At 34.8% G+C, this 22,443-nt stretch overlaps 1 protein-coding gene across 14 annotated transcripts in view; it reads right to left on the reverse strand.

Moving 5' to 3' along the window:
- Positions 1 to 22,443, reverse strand: part of LOC123239274 (sodium channel protein type 2 subunit alpha) — a 106,623-nt gene that overhangs the window by 61,663 nt on the left and 22,517 nt on the right. For 4 of the 14 annotated variants that reach the window (XM_044666536.1, XM_044666529.1, XM_044666537.1 and 1 more), the window contains exons 8-13: positions 19,425 to 19,566; positions 19,095 to 19,301; positions 17,415 to 17,705; positions 11,025 to 11,372; positions 6,339 to 6,471; positions 70 to 308 (exon numbers count right to left, since the gene is read on the reverse strand). In XM_044666536.1, coding sequence (XP_044522471.1) covers positions 70 to 308; positions 6,339 to 6,471; positions 11,025 to 11,372; positions 17,415 to 17,705; positions 19,095 to 19,301; positions 19,425 to 19,566 — 1,360 coding nt within the window. Of the gene's footprint in view, positions 1 to 69; positions 309 to 6,338; positions 6,472 to 11,024; positions 11,373 to 17,414; positions 17,706 to 19,084; positions 19,302 to 19,424; positions 19,567 to 22,443 lie in introns of those variants that run through there. The other 10 variants (XM_044666540.1, XM_044666541.1, XM_044666538.1 and 7 more) reach the window with 7 other exon arrangements.

Raw genomic sequence — 22,443 nt, forward strand, 5'->3', positions numbered from 1 at the left:
AAAAGAATCCAGTAGGTCATTAGTGTTGTCTTTTAAAGAGAAAAGGTACACCCCAGAAGTCAGTCTTACCAGGTTTCCTACATAAAGAACCCCACTAAACTGTTCCGTCATAGGATAATGTTCCATGGCCATGAAGAGTGTATTCAGGACAATGCAGATGGTAATTGCCAGGTCAACAAATGGGTCCATCACAATGAGACTGACAATGTGCTTTACTTTTAGCCATGGTTCACAGCAATCCCAGATCAAACATGTGTTAGCAAATTTATACCAGCACGGTGGGCATTTCTGTCTGGATTCTTCAAGTTCTGGAAGAAAAATGGAAGAACAGCCATAAATAGAGTACTCAATATGTTTCATGTTAAGCTTCCTCTGGTTCAAAACTTAAAGAAAAAAATCCTAAAATGATATAATGAGCTAATAATAAAGACATTTTTCCTACTGAGATCTCAGCCAGTGAAATTAGAACAGGATGTAAGATGGATATTCTGTCAATCTCATATTAGTGTATAGTGAGGGCAGGCGAGTAACATCTGATATACTTTGCAAATTCCAAATTGTAGAATTTATAATTTCCTTTCTGAATTCCATCTGCTGCCTTCAGCTATCCAACAGTAATCTTTGTTTTGCATAATAAAAACAGATGCAACTAAAGACTAAGGGTAAGTACAAGACCTTCTGTGTTTTAGATTAATGCTCATCGCAGCTATTTACCCATAATAGTTATGCTAAAACTCAACTAGTGAACCTAAATCTCTGATTCTTAATCAGCGATGAATGAAATGTGTTTGTTAATTCTTTAAAATAAGTCAGAATGTCTGTCACAACACCCAAAGTTGGAAACCCACAAATCAGGCCCACTAGATAGATTTTTCACATTAAGCCCCTCACCTCAACCTTCTATTGTTAACTAGAGACCACAAGAAGTGAAAGAAATATCAAGCACTTAAAAGTCTATGTGCTTCCCTTATTAATAAAAATTATTAGACAATTAATTGTCTCATTAATCAGCTCTTAATTGTATGATATGGCCATCACATTTTTCCTTTTTTTTCTCTTAAGTTAGCTTCTCAAGTGACACTTTATTTTCTACATGAGTCCTTTCCTTGTACCCTCAGTTTCTGGTACCTCCCCACCAAATTACATGATATCTACTTACTATATACTTTTGTAAAAACTTCCAAAAACCCATTATAGAGGCTATGGAAACCATTGCTTTCTCTTTAAGAAGCTAGGAATTATAGTTTTAACTGGCATTAGATGAGGGTTTTTTCCCCTGCAAACTTGGATTATGTGGGATTATCTCTGATTCATGAGGATTATGAGGATTTTGTAGAAAAGGAGAGGAGATGTCTTTTTTGTTAGAAATTTCAACTTTTTTGGAAGAATCATTATAAGGAAAATTTTATAGAATGAATCTGGAGAGAAATTATTAAGAATGAATACTTCAGAGAATATCAAGATGAAAATATCCTGTCACATCTGGTGAGATACTAAAAGAATAAACAAAAAGAAGATAGATATGTTTTTCTTTATGAAACTATGTAACTATTATCTTGTGAAGAACTTTTTTATTTGTTATCCTGAAGAAACTAAATGATGTACAACTTTGTTCTCAGAAATGAAGAAGCTTGAGGTGACAACATTTTTGCAACTAAAATAATGTAAAAATATCAATATTTTATTATTAATTTATGTCAACAAATTATGTATTCAATAACCTTAATATTTATTTAATCCTAGGAGAAACATGAATAACTATCATTGGAAAAAGAAGTTTCTCTATTTTATTGAATAAAAACTATTTTTGGAAAGGAACATTTTTTATTTTATTCAATAAAGAACTATTTGAGGAACTGTCAGGGACTCTGAACTTGATTGAGATATATGCTAAAATTTTAATAATTTAAAAAAGATAAGCATATCATAATGTATTACATATAATAAATGATGTATCACATTATTGTTATATTGCATGTTATATTATATAAAAAAGTTAAAAAATAAGTAGCAACAAAACAATTTATAAGATTACTCTTGGACTACTTTAGAGTTCAGGATTATAAAATTAAGTATGAGAATGAATTAAGTAGCAGGCTGAGGAGGGACTGACAAGTGAGGGTGGTTGACCACTGTAGGGGTCATCTTGCTAGCTCTAGAGCACTTATTTATTGGAATGTGTACTTCTCTCAATAGAATGTGAAGTCCTTAAAACTAGGGCTATTTAGTTTTTGCCTCTGTACCCTCAGAGACAACAACAGTGCCTGACAAGTGCAAGTATATAATATAGGATTGCTGACTGACTGACTAAATGGGATGAAAACACACATCTGCTTTGATTCTGTCCAGTTTTTACATGTAACAGCTGATCATTCCCATCAATTTAATAGAGATCAGTGCCTTTTACCAAACCTACACCATACCCTAACAAAGTGTATCTGATGTCCTATCAACTTTGATAGCTCACATTCAGGATTCAAATTCCCAATCAGCTATAGCACAGTATAAATTTGCTGCTCACTAGAAGAAGCACAGATTGTAAAATGAACAACTGAAGTCGCAATTAACTACCTAACTAGTGTTAATTACGCTGATCAAATTCTGTTTCTTAAAGATTTCATTGTATGCTGAAATAAATGATTATGGGAACTGATAGAAATAAACTGGGTTGTCTTGGATCAGTGATTCCCAAAGTGGGAACCACCACCCCCTAGTGGGTGCTGCAGCAATCCAGGAGGGCGGTGATGGCCACAGGTGCATTTATCTTTCCTATTGATAGCTATTAAAATTTAAAAAATTAATTTCCAGGGGCGCTAAGTAATATTTTTTCTGGAAAGGGGGTGGTAGGCCAAAAAAGTTTGGGAACCACTGTCTTAGAGGTTTGGGTTCAGCACTGGTCCAAACCTCAAAGACAACCCTGTTTACTTCTATCAGTTCCCATACTCACTTATTTCAATGTCTTACAAAAACCAACTTGAAATCAGAAAACCTAGGTTCTACTCTACTATTTACTAGTTTTATTATCTGAGCCAAATTATTTAAGTTCTTTGAGGTTTAGTCTCCTTAGCTGTGAGATAGGCATTGTATTATTTGCCTAATTCTTTTGTTATGAGAATCAAATAAGATAATGGATATGAAAGTTTTTTTATAACAATGTAATTTTATAGAAACATGAATCTACTTTTTAGTGCCTAGCATAGTACTTTTAGTAGCTAACACAGTAGATATTTAATAAATGTTTGCTAAATGCATAAAGCAAATGGTCATTAGAGTTATTAAATGTCTGCAAATTACTTGTCTCTGCAGATGTCAAAGGTATTAATGTACAGTTTATTTTAACTAAGAACAAAAGAAATTTTAACTGGTAAAAACCATCTTTAAAGGTGAATGAAAGTCTACAGATATCAAACATGTAGCCTTCATGTTATAGACACTTTCTAGAATCCAAATGATAACCTGCTGTGGTACATTGATTAATGGGTAGATTTTGATTTACTATTATAAAATGTTCTCAAATACAATGGACGATGAAACATTATCAATACATTGTTGATTCACATAACAAAACAGAAAGCAATAAAATCATCTTTTCCAGCTTACTTTTAGTTACCTTTTTTCTAATAATAGGCTGTTACAATTGTCAAAAATTACTATCTACTTTGCATTTGGTAAAAGAATATAAATTTTGTAGAAGAAGAAAGAGAAAATATCAAATAGGGAAATCCAACATTGCATTTACAGAGTAGGCTCTGTTTATCCTCACACCTGGTAAATTTAGGCACTAGAATAAGTCATATTTGCATAATATATCCCACAAATTGAATATGAAACAATAAAACCAGCAAAGGACTAAGAACTACAGTCATCTCTCAATTATCTATGTGGATTAAATATACAATGGATCAGTCACAGTAAATATTTAATCTTTCGTACTCAAAGTGCTTCTAATTTATTTCCTAACCCTCTCAACTGATGTATGTTCAAGAAATATAAGCTAAATTTAATATTAGCCAAGGCAACATAATACAATGCATTTTAAAATCAAACAGTTTTTGAAATGTTTGCTCTTTTTGTATCAGCCATGCTGCTGTGCCCTTCTATTATCCTAGACCGGTAATGGGCAAACTTTTTAAAGAGGGGGCCAAAGGAAAGGAAATGCTCATCTTTCAGTCTGTTTCTAAGGCAACTCTTTCGAAGTTTCATTGTATTGTATCCTATTCATTGTATTCGTCAGATGAGGAATAATGTTGTGCTGCCAGAGAGAACATTTCAGGGGGCTGTATCTTGTTCGTCACTATCCTAGATAATTAAGACTTGACTGTAGTAATGAAGAAAAAAAAAGGTGGGGTAAGTCAGATCAACAAAATCCCACTCATAATAATAAAAGTAAACAAGTTCAAGGTTAGATGTAGAAGGGACATACTTCCAAACCATCAGATTTCATGAACATCATAACATTATCATTCCACCATTTCTGAGGAACTAGAAAAGCACAGATAGATTATTGCTATGAAAGTTAAATGTCAACCACTTTCCTGACACACAACCTCAAAGTTTGGATGTTGTTATATAAGGAAGAACCAGATTCTCACCATGTGTATAACTAATGGAAACAGGATGAAAAAGTTAGTGGTCATTCCGAAGGTTACCAAGTTCATAAAACTGAATCTTCCCAATAAATACTGGATTAAAAAAGTAAGTTTCTGCACTTGGGAAAATGGGAACAAAGAAGTCACCATTGGCCACCTGTTTCTAACTTTCCAATGTACTTCTGTGACATGGTCGGCTGCACTTGTGCCATCTCTTCCGTGTAAGTTCCCTGAGGGCAAGGCTATTTCTTATTTAAACTCCCATCTCTCCCATGGCCTCATCCAGGATTCTGCTCACTGTTGGAGTTCAAATGTGGAATGTGTGAATAATATATTTCTGAGTCATCTTTCCATCCTATGCTCCATTCTTTATAGATTCCAGATGAGCAAATACTTGGTGCATTCGTATTGAAAGTTATAACTTTTAATGGTTTAGAAGAGCCCAATCCTGTGGTGCTATTTTTCTAAATAATTTCTTATATTTATTGGAAAATTAATAGTATTGAAAGTTCAAAGTATTACTATTATTTTGACTTACCCTGTCTCCTTCTCTACTTCCTGCTTTAGGGAGCAGCCATGCTGCTGACATCGGTAGCAGAACCACTGGCAGCTTCCTCTCAGTGGTTTTGCTATGGCAAGGAGCAGAAGCCCAGAGAATCTTCAAAAGACTTTACCTGGAGGGACAGGGAGGAGCAAGCTACTGGCAGCTGGGGGAGGAGAAGGAGTGCAAGCTAATGGCAGGCGAGGTTGGGGAAGAACGTACTAGAGTTTAATATTCCAGTAGAAATCAATGAAAAGATTTCTGTTACTGCATTAGGACATTAAGAAAACTGGGACTTGTATTGATCACATGACCGTGAGAAATACTGCAGAGCTACCCTTTTAGGATTTTTATGGCTGTGACTTTTAGGCCTCTGACACTTAAAAAAATTTCCAAGTCTTCATTTAGACTGAAAAAAAAATCCATCAAGAATCTACCTGAAAATTGTGAGAAACTGAGTTAACAATAAGTAAAATACATAAAAATGCACATACACATGTGCACATACACACATGCACACACACACCCTTAAGACTCATTCTGGGTCTGCAAGTTCACATCAAAAAAAGGGTAGAACACACCACACACAGAAGTATTCCCCAAATAGCGGGAGGCAAATCTGAGTCCACTTTACAATATGGAATGAAATGAACATGCCACTAAAAAGGGAACCTCTAAAGAAAATACCGTATCTGGCGTGAAATAACAACCTATGTAGGCATCAAATGCACTTTAGTTATCTGCTCTAAAACAGCTGAAAGGAAAAAAAAAACAAAACTCTTTAGTTTTGAGATTTTTATTTCAGACTGGCTACCTTTAAACCCTTATTTACATGAAAATCAAATTACACCTCTTGCATGAAACTAAGAGTCCATAGTTCAAGTTGCATCTGTTGAACATAACTTTATTAGGTTAATATTCTCAAAATACATTTGTCAAACTGATTTCCGCATTTTGCTACAAATATTTATGGGGGGCAGGGCAGGAATACAAAACAAAATACTTACATTTACCTGGGAATCTGCAGGAGTTTCCTGGAGGCTAAAATGGGAAATCTTTACCAGACAGCACAAACTGCTCTAGTAAAAGATGCAAAGCATTACGTGAAATAACAAGTTTGGAAATATTTTTTTCTGGGAATTCATAAAAGCGGTTGAGTGGGGCATTAATGCCAACTGAGCATTGATGGTATAAAACTGGCTACCTACCTTCCATTGTGTTGGTAAGTATACTGGCTATACTCATTGCTCTTTGCCTTCCAGAAGGGTCTTCTAGCAAATCTATGGACACATGATAAGAACTAGATCGTCTCTTTCTTATTTCTGTTTCTGTAGTGGTGCCCTGAAAAGAACATGGCAAATCAAGGAGCCATCATCCTCTAGCACAGGAAAATCAACAAAACCCTAAAGCATTGCTACAAAAGCAGCTCGTGCTGCAGAACGAGTGTGTGCCTTACTCTTTTTTTTTTTTAAACCCTTACCTTTTTGCTTTAGAATCCATACTTTGTTTCGGATCCAAGACAGAAGAGCATAAGGGCTAGGCAATGGGGAATTAAGTGACTTACCCAGGGTCACACAGCTAGGAAGTGCCAGGGTCTAGATTTGAACCTAGGACCTCCCATCTCAAGGCCTGGCTCTCAGTTCACTGAGCCACCCAGCTGACTCCATTATACTTTTTTCAAAGAACAATACTTCACTAAGTCAGGCTTAGTGTTTTAAGTTTTTAATACAGGCTGTTAAATCATGGATTACTAAGGGGGCTAATCAATGCCATTTTGGGGAAGTCTCGAAAAACAGCAAATTCTTATCTCTCAGGAATGCTCAAAGGAAGTCAATCCTCTTTGAAGACATGGAAAGAAAAGATGAACATGGTTATAAGCATTTGCTTAGCAATTCCAAGATTAAAAGAGATAAAAATGTTTCTAGAGAGTTAAAACCAACCCTAAAAGGGTGATAAGGCCTAGTTTAAAATGTGATACAGTTTGCTTTTTCTTGGGTTTTTCCTTTCATTTTGGTTTTCATGGAGATCTATGGGATGAGTACGCTAGTATCCTCTTGGGCTACCAATATAAAAAGTCAGGAAATGTAGGGAGAATGGCTAAGATAATGTGGGAAGGCTTTTTGAAGTCTCTTCCAGTCCTAGCTATGGTTTGGATACTATGTAATTGACAGCTAGTTTTTAATACATTGTCTTATGTCAAATAACCAGATATTTGTGGTAAAGCAGATTTCATATGATTCTGTGCAAGTTATGAAAGGGAATTTCAAAGTTGACCTATTGTTTTCCATTAACATTCCCAAAGAAAAACATTATGTTCTTTTATTAATATAATCATTAGTAAACTCTGAATAGAGATTGAAAGCACATTTTGTTTATTTTCTTTTGGGGTAGCCTGTTTTCTTCCTCAACATGGCTAATATGGAAAAATGTTTTGCATGACTTCATATGTATAATCGATATTAAATTGCTTACCTTCTGGAGTGGAAAGAGATGGAAGAGAGGGAGAGAATTGGCAACTCAAATTTAAAAAAATTATTGTTTTTTTAAATTTAATCTAAATTCTTTAGGTGACTTAATATTTGCTTCACAATGGAGTGATAATAAAAGTATGCTTTTCTTGCTAAAATCCTAGATTATATTTGAATGAAAGACATTCATTGAAAGTTATAATGTCAATTATATATAATATACATATATAATACATATATAAGGTGGAATAGGTGCATTATGATATTCTTTTGACATCTCTCTCTAGGACATATTTTGACAATATACAGATTTAGAGCTTCTATGGCTTAATAAAAAATGAAAGTTATTTTCTCTCAAAATTAAACTCTCCAGATATTTCCATATTTCTTCTTTGAAAGATCAGTTGAAAGGAACTTAAAAAAAGACAAAAACATAATCTAAATCTGCTTCTACTACTCATCACTAATATAGCTCACCAATTAATTTTTTCCTTACTAAGTAGAAAGATAAACAATGTTATTTTCACTCTTGCTTTTCTATGTGAGTGTGATGAGTACAAATTCTAGATCAGATATTTCTTTGGGAATGTTGGCCTATATTAAGTGGGAGTCTTTTATCATCAACTTTAAAGTCAGAAATTTAGAAGCAAAGCAAAATTAAGAAGCAAATAAATAACCTTCACATAATGCAAGAAATACACTTTTAGAAAGCTGTTTCTCAAGGTGTATAGCATTGCTTAAATTCTGCCTTTTGAACTAGTATTTTCCAGTTAATTGAGATAATTCCTAAGAAAAGAATAGAATCACTGAAAAAACACCTAATCCATTCATCTGCTTCTAGGCTGAACTATATCTTCAATCCTACTTCAATGAGTACTTCTTTCTCCCTCTTTGGGAGAGAAAAACAGACACATATAAAAATATTTATATATTAACACATTTAATGCATATATGTGTGTATATAGAGAGAGAAATACACACATTTGCATATGGATTCCAAAACTTCCGTAGTATATTCTAGTGTTTCGTAATCTTCAGTATGAGGCTCATCACTAAACAAACTATGAAATATGTATGAAATACACTCCTTTTTTTTCTATCACATATTCCAGGGGCCAGTTGTCCCTCCTCAGACTTTAAAGACTTTCTGTTATCCTTTACATCTTTATGCTTCCTAAAGCCCTCTTCAATTTCCTTCCTTCCTTCTTTCCTTTATTTCTTTCTTTCCCCTTTTAGAGTGGCATCCAATTTTTCTTCTACCATTATAACCTCTTAAGTCTCACTTCCTAACTGAGTCAGTGGGTATTAAAAAATGAAGAAGTGGGGGTAGCTGGGTGGCTCAGTGGATTGAGAGCCGCAGGAGATCCTGGGTTCAAATCTGGCCTCAGACTCTTTCTAGCTGTGTGACCCTGGGCAAGTCACTTAACCCCCATTGCCTAGCCCTTACCATTCTTCTGCCTTGTAACCAATACACGATATTGATTCCAAGACAGAAGGTAAGGGTGTTTTTGCTTTTGTTTTTTTTTTTAAGGAAGAAGTGAGTAGAAGGCCCAGAAGAGACAGGTATTACTTTTAAGTACTGTCCCCAACCTGCCCTACATTTCTTTTAAATGTTTCGCCTTACCTTTTATAATAAGAAATAATAGGTTTGTGAATGATTTTTGCTGATTCCCTACTCAGAGCTTAGCCAATATCCTGATTTCATCAATGTAAGCAAGATGTTAGCCATCAAAGTAGCTGCTTGCTTTCCCAGTAATTTCTGTCATTCACTGAAATAAGTTTAAAGAACTTCAAAATAGCTAGTTAGAAAAGGATAGAACAAATTGCCTGTTAATTCTGGATTTTCCCAATAATCATTTTCCCAGTATTCGATTATAGTTTCCAAGATAATCTCACACGAGGAAAAAGACCAGGTAGAAAAAAAAATTATCTACTAATTTTTATTATCCATGCTTAAGTGCTCCTTCACAGGCCTAGGGAAGACAATTGAAAATTGGCTCTATGGTTTTAATTCTGTTTTAGCTTTGCAGTACTGATAATGGGAATAGGTAAAAAAATGTATGAAGTGGATTATAGTTCTGGAAATATAAAAATATAATCCATAAAAGACTCATAATATAAATTTGTTGAGGGCAGGAACTTTTTCTTTGCTTTCTGCAACAATTACTTGATAAATGCCTATTGAATTGCTTTGTCTTTGTTTCCCCAATACTGAGGATGGCGCTTTGCATTTTCTGGTGCATAATAATTATCTGAAGAATTGAATTATAGGATCATAGATCTGGAATTGTAAGGGACCTTACGAGCTATCCAGTTACCTCATTTTATATGTGAGGAAACTGAGGCATAGAGAAGTAAAGGAACTTGCCCAGGGTCACTCAGCTGGTAAAGAACTCACATTCCCCTAACTCTGAGCCTAGTGTTCTCTCCATTATTTAATGCTGTTTCTTCAATTTTATACCCCCCTTTGAATCTTTCTATTCTGTCAAAGAAATACTTGAAAATATTTTGGCTTGCTATCTTAACAGAAATTTGCTTCCAACTCTATTTTGACCTTTCTTCACATTGCCAGAGAGTGACTCTTGCAACAGTTTCTCTATTATTATAGTAGCTAGGAACTTGGATTGCAACAGAGAAGACAATGAAATACTTTTTCAACTGAAAGCAATTTTAAGAGTAACATGATAAACAATGATTTTGGTGATATTAAAAATTTAAAGTGACTTCTGCCACCAACTGTGGTGGCAACTAAAACAAAATTGCTATTCCGTGTATTCATTGGTTAATTCCAAAATAATAGACAACTTTACCTAGAGTTGAAGTGGCCCATCTGTGGGCAAAATAATGTTTTAATTCTAGATAATAATAGATCATATTTCAGCATAGTACTTAATAACATTCTAGTTCATGTAATTTGCAAATTCCCTTTGCTTAATTACTAGTAATTATCAGCCTGATAAATGAGCTAATTCATATTACTTTGTAAACTCTGATTTTCCTGTGTCTTAAATTCAATTAATTCACACTAATCAAGTTTTATTCTATTAAGGTTTATTTACTAAGCCAAAACAGTGGGCAAAGTGGTAAAATAAAAAGAGTTCTGGGTTTGGCATGAGGAGAGGCTTGGGCTCAAATTCTACCTCTGGCACCTACTAGCTACGTGACCTAGAGAAGATATTTAACCTCTCTAAGCTTCTGTTTCCTTATCTATAAAATGGGGATAAAAGGATCTGTAGAATCTATATCTTGAAGGATTATTATTAGAAACAGGTGAAGCATATTTCTGTGCCTGATACCCCAGCTCCTGAACAATCAGGGTTCTATTCTACACATATTTTGTTAGAGACATATGGAAAAGCCACTCAAGTCTGAACTGGCTAGCTCCAGTTTTCTTCAATTCATTTAAAAACAGTTAATTATTATCACCTCTGGCAGGAGTTGCCCAGTTGGTGATGTCAGGGCCGAAGGTCCACCAACCAGAGAAACCACACCATTACAATCCACTGAGCTGTGCATTTTTCCATTCACTGGCAATATGGGAAGCACCCGAGATGATCGGCTAGCCTGACTAACGTTACTGTGGCGTCGTTCTCCATGTCTGTGTGGAACAAACAGGGAATCTCTTCTACTATCATTGTCTTCAAAAGTGCTGTGCTCATCATCAGCAAAGTCATTTTCAGAGCCAATATCTTTTGCTCGACCCCTGAAGCTGAAAATGCTGGTCCGGCTGTTGCGTCTTGGAGAAAAAAGAGAGCCACGGATGCTCAATAAAGACTATTCAAAGCAAAAGAGAGAGGGGGGGGGAGAGAATTATGCATTTGTATTTTGTAAATATAAATATACGTATTTATATATCTATATATACATATGTTTATGTAAAAATAATTGTCAGTCTCATTTTAAAAGTAGAAAAAAATCACATTCTTTAACAAGAGTAAACAACCTATGATATGGGTGCCATAACATGCCACCTGAAAGCAGTTGTTGAAAATACTCTGACACTTCCCATTATACAGATCATTGATTTTCTTCCATCTTTCCATTCTTTCTTTCCTTTCCTCTTCCTTTTTCTTCTTGTTTCTCTTCCTTTTCCCTTTTTGTCACTCCCTTTTCCTTCCTTCATTCCTCTCTTTCTTTCCTTCTTCTCTCTCTTGATCCATCCTTTCCATCCTCCCTCTCTCAATCCTTCTTTGCTTTCTTCCTTCTCTCTTTTCATTCCTCTATCTCTCATATTTGCCACTCTCTCTTTCTGCCATTTCAATTAAACTTTAGCTATGGCAGGAATATCCTAAGACATCACAGCCTTCTTAGTGGAATTCAGGACTAAAGTGTTTAATGACCTATATCCTAGAAACTAATTTTAAATAGAAGTCCAATAGAAAGTAAAGTTATACAATAATTACCTACACTTCGATTCTTGAAGAATAAAAATAAACACAGTAAAATATTATCACCATTGACCACAGCAAAGTGAAGATGCTGATTTTAGCACTGAGAAAAATAAAATCAATCTTGCTTCTAGTTCTATTTAATTATAGTACAATGATCTGCATCTCCTCTTCCTTCTGAATATTTTATTATAGCCTTCATGAATAAATAAAACAAATCAAGCTGGTAAGAACTGATTGATTCACTACCTGCTTTCTACTTTTCTATCTATCTTAGAGAACCAAAGAGTATTTTATTTTCAATAAGTGAATGACCCAATTTATCCAATGATCTGGTCATAAATTAGAGAAATGTTAACATTTTCCTAAGTATTTTATTCATTTAAATCACCTTTATAAGTAGAAGTATTTTCTTAAACACCACTCTATGGATGGGCAATGTTTAAGATGAGGCAATTTTTAGTCTGTTACTAGTTTTTCATTTTGTAAAAAGATTAATTAATGCCACTAGCCCAAATTTAGTATATTTTTGTCCTAGAGCATCTAAACAAAAGACAAACACAAAAAAATTACGTGTACAATATAATACCTATGTTTTAAGACAGTATGATTCCAGCTTTCAATTTGACTTGGCAAAGTATCTTCGTAGTTTCTCTGACAACTTTAAGATTTTCGAGATAATTCGATATATCTATTATTTTGAGTTCTTTGCATAATACACAAGTGACAGTATTATGGTTAATAGAAAGCATGTTTTACTTGTTACTTGTTCCATTTCTTTACTGATTTTTATATAAATGAATGCTTTTCAAAACCATTCAGGTAACTAAACCTCTTCTTTCATGATTTCTGTGTAGCTCTTTCTTCATGATGCTAGAATTTTAATTAAATTTTAAGATAAGATATTTGAGGGATTATTTTCCATAAGAAATGGATTTTTTTGCTCTTTTAGAAGATATGAAAAACATGCTATAGTTTCAAGGAAGTGTTTAAATAAGGATAATTTAGAAAGTAATAGGGGGACATCTGGGTAGCTCAGTGGATTGAGAGTCAGGCCTAGAGACAGGAGGTCCTAGGTTCAAATCTGGCCTCAGACACTTCTGAGCTGTGTGACCCTGGGCAAGTCACTTGACTCCCATTGCCCACCCTTACCACTCTTCCACCTAGGAGCCAATACACAGAAGAGTTTAAAAAAAAAAGAAAGTAATCGTGCAGAGAACATACATTTTGTTTAAATGAATAAATTTACCACTTCTCAAGTACTCTAATCTCTAGAATGATGAAAAGATTGGGAAGTAATGTTATAAAATACTCTGTAAAATTATTTAAGGCTCAAAGATGAAATATCCTCCTACAAGGGCATAGTTTACATCTCATGTCTACATGTAATTTGGATTTGTATGGCATTCATCAGCCTTAGTACTTATTCTTCACCTGATATCACCATTTTAAGTTTCTGACATAAATATCATTTCCATAGCAACCAAATGCCATGACCCAAATAGAAAATAAAGGAAAAAATAGTTGAATCCAGTGAAATTCTAAGGAACAGAAATATATTTACATGCGGGAAATTAAAACCTAACAAGATAAACTGTAAAGCATCAGAGGAATATTTCAAATGAAATATCTTTGCTTAATTGACTAAGCTATTAAAAAGATTCACTCTTTTTTTAAGTTTGTTTGTTTTTTAACCCTTAATTTCTGTGTATTGGTTCCTAGGTGGAAGAGTGGTAAGGGTGGGCAATGGAGGTCATGTGACTTGCCCAGGGTCACACAGTTGGGAAGTGTCTGAGGCCGGATTTGAACCCAGGACCTCCCATCTCTAGGCCTGATTCTCAATCTACTGAGCTACCCAGCTGCCCCCCAAAGATTCACTCTTTTTCTAATGCCATCCTTCAATTAGCTTTGAGTAAATATTTCTTACCTTAGAACAATGGTCAAAAAGGCCGAGGGCCAAATATGGCCCACTGCTTATTTATATGTGACTTAAAAGCTTTATTTATAATATGTAAAATATAAATACTGTAAAAATAAAATAAATATATAATGTATCAAAACTTTAAAAAATATCAAAACCATTCTTAGTTCATAACCCATACATGTAAGACAGGAAACAGAGAGGTTGCTGAGCCCTTCTTTAGAAGACACATTATTAAGCATTTTCAAGAAGGTTATAGTTATTTAACCTAAACGTTTTGCTAAAACTGTCAATGATATTGGCAATTTTCATGTCCTCCTCTTTCTCTTTTTCTGTCACTAAATATCTTTCTCTTAGGGTAACCACAGTTAAAGGTGGTAACAAATTGATTATACAAAGGAAATTTTGTGACTTTTGAAAAGGACAGAAGAATAATGTGGGGGATGAGAAATAGAGATCCTCATTCATAAACTAAAAAATTCAGACTAGTCCAGAAACTCTTGAAAAGGTTACAGAGGTTCTATAATGTTTGATGAAATGGTAAAAAAGCTTTGATTTGGAAATGTAAAACAATCTCTACTTTTGTTTTGAGTTTTATCATATTAAAAAAAGAAGTCATATTTGAAAGTGACCAATATGAGAATTTATTCAGCTTGACTATAAATATTTGTTACAAGGGTTTCTATTTTGTATTGTTGTTGTTTCAGTGGGGAAGAAGCATGGGGAGAAAGAGACAATGTTTACTAACTGAAAAACTAAAATTTTATTAAGAAGAAATGGGAGTCAGCCAAGTGGCTCAGTGGATAGAGCACCAGGCCTGGAGTGAGGAAGTCTCAGACATTTCCTAGCTATGTTACCATGGGCAAGTCATTTAACCTTGTTTTTCTAGCCCTTGATTTCCCTTCTATTTTAGAGTTGTTACTAAGACAGAAAAGTAAGTATTTTAGAATAAATGGAAGAAAATATGAATTATTAACTGTGGTAGATTACAACCAAAGAAGTCTGAAGAATCTAGTGACTCGTTTGAAATAAAGCTTTTTGTTATCTCTTTAAATAATTTCATTTTCTAAAATTATGCAAAAACCAAGAAAAGTAAGAGTTTTAATGAAAATTGAAAATGTGGTTCATGACACTGGTTCTATATGTTTAGTTTCTGATACTGCCATTAGAGGGAGTGTTTTCAGGATGCTGATTTAGTGTGAAAAGCATTGGTAGAAACTTGGAAGGCTGGTAAAAACTTATATGATAACCCTTTTCGAAGATAATTCTTGTCAGGGCTTGGATAAAGTGCTTTTAAAAAGCACAATCACTAATAAGGAAAAAATGTTCTATAGTATGACATATTCTATATATGCAAAATCTATAACAGATTTTTTACCAGAGAGGAGAGGGTTCGGGAGGGAAGTAAGGAAGAGAAGCTGGGAAGGAGGGAAAGAATTTGGAACATAAAAAAATTTTTTTAAATGAATGTAAGGAATCGTTTTTAGATGTAATTGGGGATATATGATTTTGGAAAATTCTACCAGAAATACTTCTAGGTCTTGGAAGATGCCAATAATGAATACACAGGGTCTCTCTTTAGTCTGGGAATCTTGGCAAGGAAAGTCCCATTCATTCTCCTGAGGATGGAAGTTTGACTCTCTGTAAGGAACCTTTATTATTGGGAGATTTTTTTAGTAGGAGGTTTCCATATCTTGACATTTAAATAATTACCAATAACTACAGCAAAATAGGATAAATGATAATTAAGCAAATATAGGTAGCTGGTTTAAACAATAATTCCATTAGAAAGCTTAAGTAAAGCCCAATTCTATAATATAATTTTATCCTATAATTTATGCAGCTTTTGCATGAATCTCATTAATTTGCAAGGATATATACACCTACTGTATCAAGGGTACATGAAACTAAGCATATGAGAAAGTAAAGAAGTTATCCCAGGCACTATTAGGGCTCCTAGACATACATTTTTTAGATGAAATCTAAATGTAAAAGTCCTGATAATTTTTTAAAGACATTATCTGTATTTCTATGAATAGAAATCCCTTATCAAATTCCCATCCAAGGAATTATTCATTAGTACAGGGAACTCTTGTTAGCTGAACTCTCTTTGCCAGTACAGATTACAACTCCCCTATGACTTAGTAGGTATGTTATATAGGGAGTTGCCTAGACCACAGTGCACTTAAGTGACTTTCCCAGTGTCATGAAGCTACTGAAAATGTTACTTTTTGCCTAAAGTTCTACATTTTCTTCATTGTAATTCTCTTTTAGAATTTCAATTGCCTAAGCATTTTGGTTACACCATTAGAATTATTTCCCATACCACCCCCCCCACTTCTCACTGAAACAATGGCAGATATGATGAATTGTTCATTTGTTGAGAGGCAAACAGCAAATAGACAAACAAATTTCCCTTTTGGGTGTAGATCTCTGATATTATTACTTAGTTCTTAGCACATAGTAGGGTCTTACTAAATGTTTGATGATTGATAATCCCATGCAGCTAGCTGGTACAGTGAATAATAGAGTATTGGGTCTTGAGTCAGGAAGACCTGAGTTCAAATGTGACCTCAGACTCTTGTGATTAGCAGTTTGATCCTAGGTTTATCATTTCAACTTTTTGCCTCAGTTTTCTCATCTGTAAAATAGGGATGGTAATAGCATCTTCTTCCCATGGCTCTTGTGAGGATCAAAAAATTAATTATTATAAAGTGTTTAGCATAGTGCCCGGCACTATATATAGTAAACACTATGTAAATGTTAGCTCTTATTATTACTGTTAATAGATAATAGTAGACTTTAATTGCTAGCTTCCATTGATGTAGGTTAAATCTTATGAACAGCAGGAAGCCTGCCACTCAGCAACCCATAGAACAGGGGAGACACTGGTATAGGAAACAATGGTTCAACCACATATCCAGTCTGAATACTCTCTACAGAGATACAGCAATTTCAAAAATCTGAACACAGTAGAATTTCCTGGTTTCTAAATATTCTAAAAACTTTCTCTCTTCTTAAGTTTACTTACCAAATATACAGTTCACATTTTCTTCAAGTTGATGGCCACTAGCATCTATGGTGATTATCAATATGGCAGCATTATCTGATGCATCTGTAAGGCAGCCTATCAAAATACTGAAATTCCTTGCTGTGTGTGGTAGCCAGGGAGGCTGAGGCAAATAGATCTCTGTAGCTCAAGAGTTCTGATCCCCAGTGGACTAAGTGTCTCCATTAAGTACATCATTAATATAGTGGGCCCCCAATTGGGGCTGGGGTATGGAGGAGGAACCAAGTTGTCTAAGGAGGGCCAAACCAGACCAAGAGGGAAAACATAGCAGGTCAAAGCTCCTGTGCCAAAGTGGGACTGGCCTCTGAGTAGCCCCTGAACTAACTGCATGAACAAGAGAGTACTAGTCTTTAAAAACAAACAAATAAACGAAACTCTAAGAAAACAATCATTCTAGTTAGTATTAACATACAAATTACTTAATCAAAAATGTATACCTGGTGGGGAGAAGAGAACCTCTTTTCATAGGTCAGGCGATTTCCTTCGATGGAAAAACGAAAACCTTTCTTTCTGATACTATCTTCTGATTCAGATTTGTGGAATTCCTCTTCTTGTTTCTCTTCTTCTCCAGACTGTTCTTTCTGTTTTCTTTTCTTTCTCCTGTTCCTTCTTTCTTTTGCACTTTTTGAGCTCAACTTTGAGGCTTCTGAAGAGCTCTCTGAGAAGCCTCCTACCCCACCACCTCCACTAAATTCTCTTGATTCTGCAGATGCTGCTGCCGCCGCTGCCTAATTGAGGACAAAGTATGTGGTAGTTGCAGGCAATGATGCTTTTAAAAATATATTTACTACTGTTTTCTTTATCATTAGCATGATCAGAGAAAGTGTATATTTTCTGTTCTATTAATGAAAAATGCAATGTAGCAGTATTACTGACCTAACCAAATGTGGAGGAGCAAAATGATGAAAAATATTGGACTTAAGAGCCAGAAGGCATTAATTTAACTTTGACTATTTCTTACTAGTTGGGTGATAATCAGAAAGTCATTTAGCCACTATATCTTTGTTTCCTCATCTGTAAAATTGGGGTTGGGGAATATATACTTGCATCACATACCTGATGGGATAGCAAAAAGAATCAAATAAGATTTTATATATATACATATGTGTGTGTGTGTGTGTGTGTGTGTGTGTATACAAAAGTCTTTTAGGTCTGGAAAGTCAAGGAAATTTACAGAAGCTTACATATGGTCTTGAAAAGAAACGAGAGAAAGATTAGTCATGTCATACTTTAAGATGATTTTTGATAAAACCAAGAGACTCCAGTTATCACAAGACCAAGCTGAACCTTTGCTAGTATTTAAATACATGTCATAAAAGGAAAACAACTTCAGAAATAAACTTCAGTCTTTCCTGTAATTATGAACCTAGTGAGTGCTTACCTTTTTGCTACTCATTCATTGTAAAACAGTCTACTTTTAGTGGTAGCACAAATTAATGCCTTTCAATTCTGACAAAAATATTTTTATTCAACTGAGAAAATGCTTTTTATTTTGAGCTGATAAATTGAAGGGTTCCAGTATGGGACAATGACAAAGACAAACTACAGATCATATATATTAGGGTAGTCTAGATGATAGGAATTTATGTGGTTTAGCTAATTAATGATTGTACAGTATTTGAAAAGCTGCAACTACAAACTATTAAGCACCAGCATTACTGAACAAGCATATTTCACTGATTATGTCATTGTGCATTTTAAAATACTTAATGTTAAAAAGCAATAAAGTGCTCAATAGCAAAGGCATGGAATAAATGGGTGACTAAATTAGTGCCTTACAGGAACTGTTTCCAAGGACCTGCCCCCCAAAATAGTGATGAACCATATTTTTTTCCTCCACGTGAAAGCTTATTATACCCAGATGCATGGAGATATTAGGGAGGGAGGAGGGAAATATAAACAGAATGACATTATTTACATATGCTTTTATGCCAGCTTTATACCATGTTTTTTGGCATACCTTGTCATTCATGCTTAAGAACTGAGAAAAATAAATAACCATAAATAATGAATAGGTCTATAACATTTATAGACTCTGTAAAACACTTCTTGGGCTACTGGAACTACATCCAATTCTGAGGAAAGAAGCTACAACTTGATTAACCACCTGACAATACCTGAGCTTCTTCCTGTTGCTTCTTAAGTTGTTCTAACATCTGCTGAAACTCAGCCTCCTTCTGCTCTGCCTCTTCCAAAGTGGCCTGATTCTGCTCTTCATAGGCCATGGCAACCACAGCCAGGATCAAGTTTATAAGGTAGAAAGAGCCCAAGAAAATAACCAGCACAAAAAAAATCATGTATGTCTTGCCAGCTGCACGAAGTGTCTGAGAAAAAAAAAGAGGGGGTGTTTTATTGCCCATCTGTCTTCAAATAAAGCATTGTCACTCATTTGGCCCCATTACTGCAGTTTTAAAAATTGAAAGTCATTGATCTAACTCAGGTCTCACCAGTTGATAAAGATTTTCCCAGAAGTCCTGAGTCATCAGTCGAAACAGGGACAAGAAAGCCCAACTGAAGGTGTCAAAGCTTGTATAGCCGTAGTTGGGGTTTCTGCCAGCTTTTACACATATATATCCTTCTGGACACTGGCTGCAATTAGATTAGAAGACAGGAAAGAAATTATATCTGCACATCTCTTTTTTGAGTTTTAGGTTTTAAAGATTTTTTTCAATTACCATTTTATATGGCAAATTCACAGAGGGGTAAAAGAAGGAGGAACAATCATCTATGAGGCATTTATTGCATGTAAAGCACTGTGCTAAGTGCTTTAAATATATTATGACATATTTAAATATATTATCTCATTTGATCTTTACCACAATTCGGGAGGTCTTATTATCATCCTGATTTTACATTAGGAAACAGAGGCAGACAAAAAGTTAAATGACTTGTCCACGGTCACACAACTCTGAATTTTGGTCAATCCTGATCCCAGGCCCAGTGCACTCTCCGCTGCACCATCTAGCTGTCTTACTATTTAGCTCATTTCATCCTGCATTGAACATTGTTCTTAGGTTTATTAACTACTAAAGCCCTTCAGTACTTAGGAAAGAGTTTGACAACAGGTTTTTAGGCTCAGTCACCTCAGTGCTCAATGTTCCTTTATGTATCATTAGCATATTTCTGCATGAAGTTGACATTTACATTAACAGATTAACATTTTTTTTAAATTCCGGGACTCAATAACTTCTGTAGGCAAATAAGTATAGTTGCTATGTCTTTTGACTGTATTTGCCTCTGTAAGAAAATGTCAGAAGGGCACACTCTCTTAGATGACCACAAATTCAAGATAAAACCTACTGGAACAGACTAGGACAAAACTCTAGATTCAGATTCATTGTGTGGAAGCATAACAAACTCCTCCCTGACCCCCACCCAACCTTTTTTAAAAAACAAAACTGAGAAATATTAGGAAATGACATTTTTCTCTAACACCCTTTCCAGATTTCTGGGCATAGTCTTCTAGAAAAGTGGGTAGTAAATAGGTCAAGGACAATAAGGTATTTCTAGGAGAAACAGATTAAAGGTGATAAATTATCATGTCTTGTCTCATTTGCATCATTGACTTTTCTGTTCCTGAATTCACTGTTGCCAGGACCCATTCAAGGAAAGTGCCCTCTATTTCACTGAAAGGGAGGTGCCCTAATGCCTCCTTCAGAAAACATTCCGGATATTGATTTTTCATTCATCCTTCTTCTGTCTCCTCCTCTGCAAAATGGGATAATAATAAAAACAACCTCTAGGGTTTTCATGAAGATCAAATGAGATAATATCTGTAAAACATTTAGCATGACACATAAAAGTCTCTAGACAAATACCTATTTCCTTCCTTTCTTGTCTTCTTGTTTTTTTAACCCTTAACTTCTGTGTATTGGCTCATAGGTGGAAGAGTATTAAGAGTGGGCAATGGGGGTCAAATGACTTGCCCAGGGCCACACAGCTGGGAAGTGTCTGAGGCTTGATTTGAACCTAGGACCTCCCGTCTCTAGGCCTGACTCTCAATCCACTGAGCTACCCAGCTGCCCCCCTTTCTTGTCTTCTTTATAGAGAAGCCAAATTAAAATCCTTTATAATTTTGCTAATAAATGTTTGACAACTGTATCTCCCAAAATAAAAACGTACCCATCATACACTTTGAAGTTAAATCTCTATTATTAACATTTTATCCATCCCTTTTAGAAATTTAGACCACCAATAAAATAATAAATCGAATTTTGAATTGTAGTGTTTGCCAGTTTTACAAGTTTAAATTCTCACACAGAAAATGTAACAATTGACTTTCATGAACATGGGAGCTATTCTTGCATACTCTTGGCAAGTGTTATAGTATTCATCATTTCTGTATAAGACTATTATGCTTAACTTCTAAGCTTCATGTGGCAAGGGTGTTGTCTCATTCTTCTGTGAATCCTTCAGAATCTTGTATACCAAAAGAACTTAATAAATATTTGTTAAATTGAATTGGACTAAATTATAAGAAAATGTAGAATCTTTTCAAATGGAAATCCTATCCTCATAGAAACTATTCCAACCTCCACTTATTAGTAGTAGTGATAATAATTTTTATATAGTAAAATGTGCTAGGTATTATGCTACAAGTTTTGTAATTATTTTCTCACTTGGTCCTCAAAACAAGCCTGTGGGGTAGGTGCTATTATCATTTCCATTTTACAGATGAGGAAAGTGAGGCAGACAGCAGTTAAGTGATTTGCTCAGTCACACAGCTAGTAAATGTCTGAGGCCAAATTCGAACTCATGTCTTCCAGACTCTTGGTCCAGAGCTTTAAACACTGTTCCATCTACCTGACCCAATACTGGGCATGGAGTCAGAAGACCATTTTTTAAAACAAGCTTTAAAAAGTATAAGGTATATAATTGTGGGCAAGTCATTGAAATTCTGAGCACTTATCTGTGAGAAAGGGAACAATAAAACTTTACCTAAACTCCTTAACTGGACTGTTATAAGAGAAAGCATTTTGCAAACTTTACATACCTATCAAAGTAGGTTATTATTATTAATAAGCCATTATGTGCTATGCACTAAACAGATTCTAGCTAGGACTCAGCCTGTATCTTCCAGGAGGTTACATTCCAGTATGATATGATACACCACCAGATAATTCTCTACACATGAACCCCAAACAGAAACAGCCTGCTTCTTACGGCCAGTTTTAGTTTTTACCTTTTTGTTTGTCATTGTACTTATGTGATAGATTTGATGTGGGTAAGTAAGACTTAGTAATGGATGGATGTGAATGTTTGAAGGAGGTGAAAATTCATATTCTTTCCACCCATTTGGGGAATTGTGGGGAGTTTTATTTTTTTTTATTTTAAACCCTTAACTTCTGTGTATTGACTTATAGGTGTAAATGTGGTAAGAGTAGGTAATGGGGGTCAAGTGACTTGCCCAGGGTCACACAGCTGGGAAGTGTCTGAGGCCGGATTTGAACCTAGGACCTCCTGTCT

The sequence above is a fragment of the Gracilinanus agilis genome, chromosome 3 (genome assembly GCF_016433145.1).
Source record: "Gracilinanus agilis isolate LMUSP501 chromosome 3, AgileGrace, whole genome shotgun sequence".
Taxonomy (NCBI): Eukaryota; Metazoa; Chordata; class Mammalia; order Didelphimorphia; family Didelphidae; genus Gracilinanus; species Gracilinanus agilis.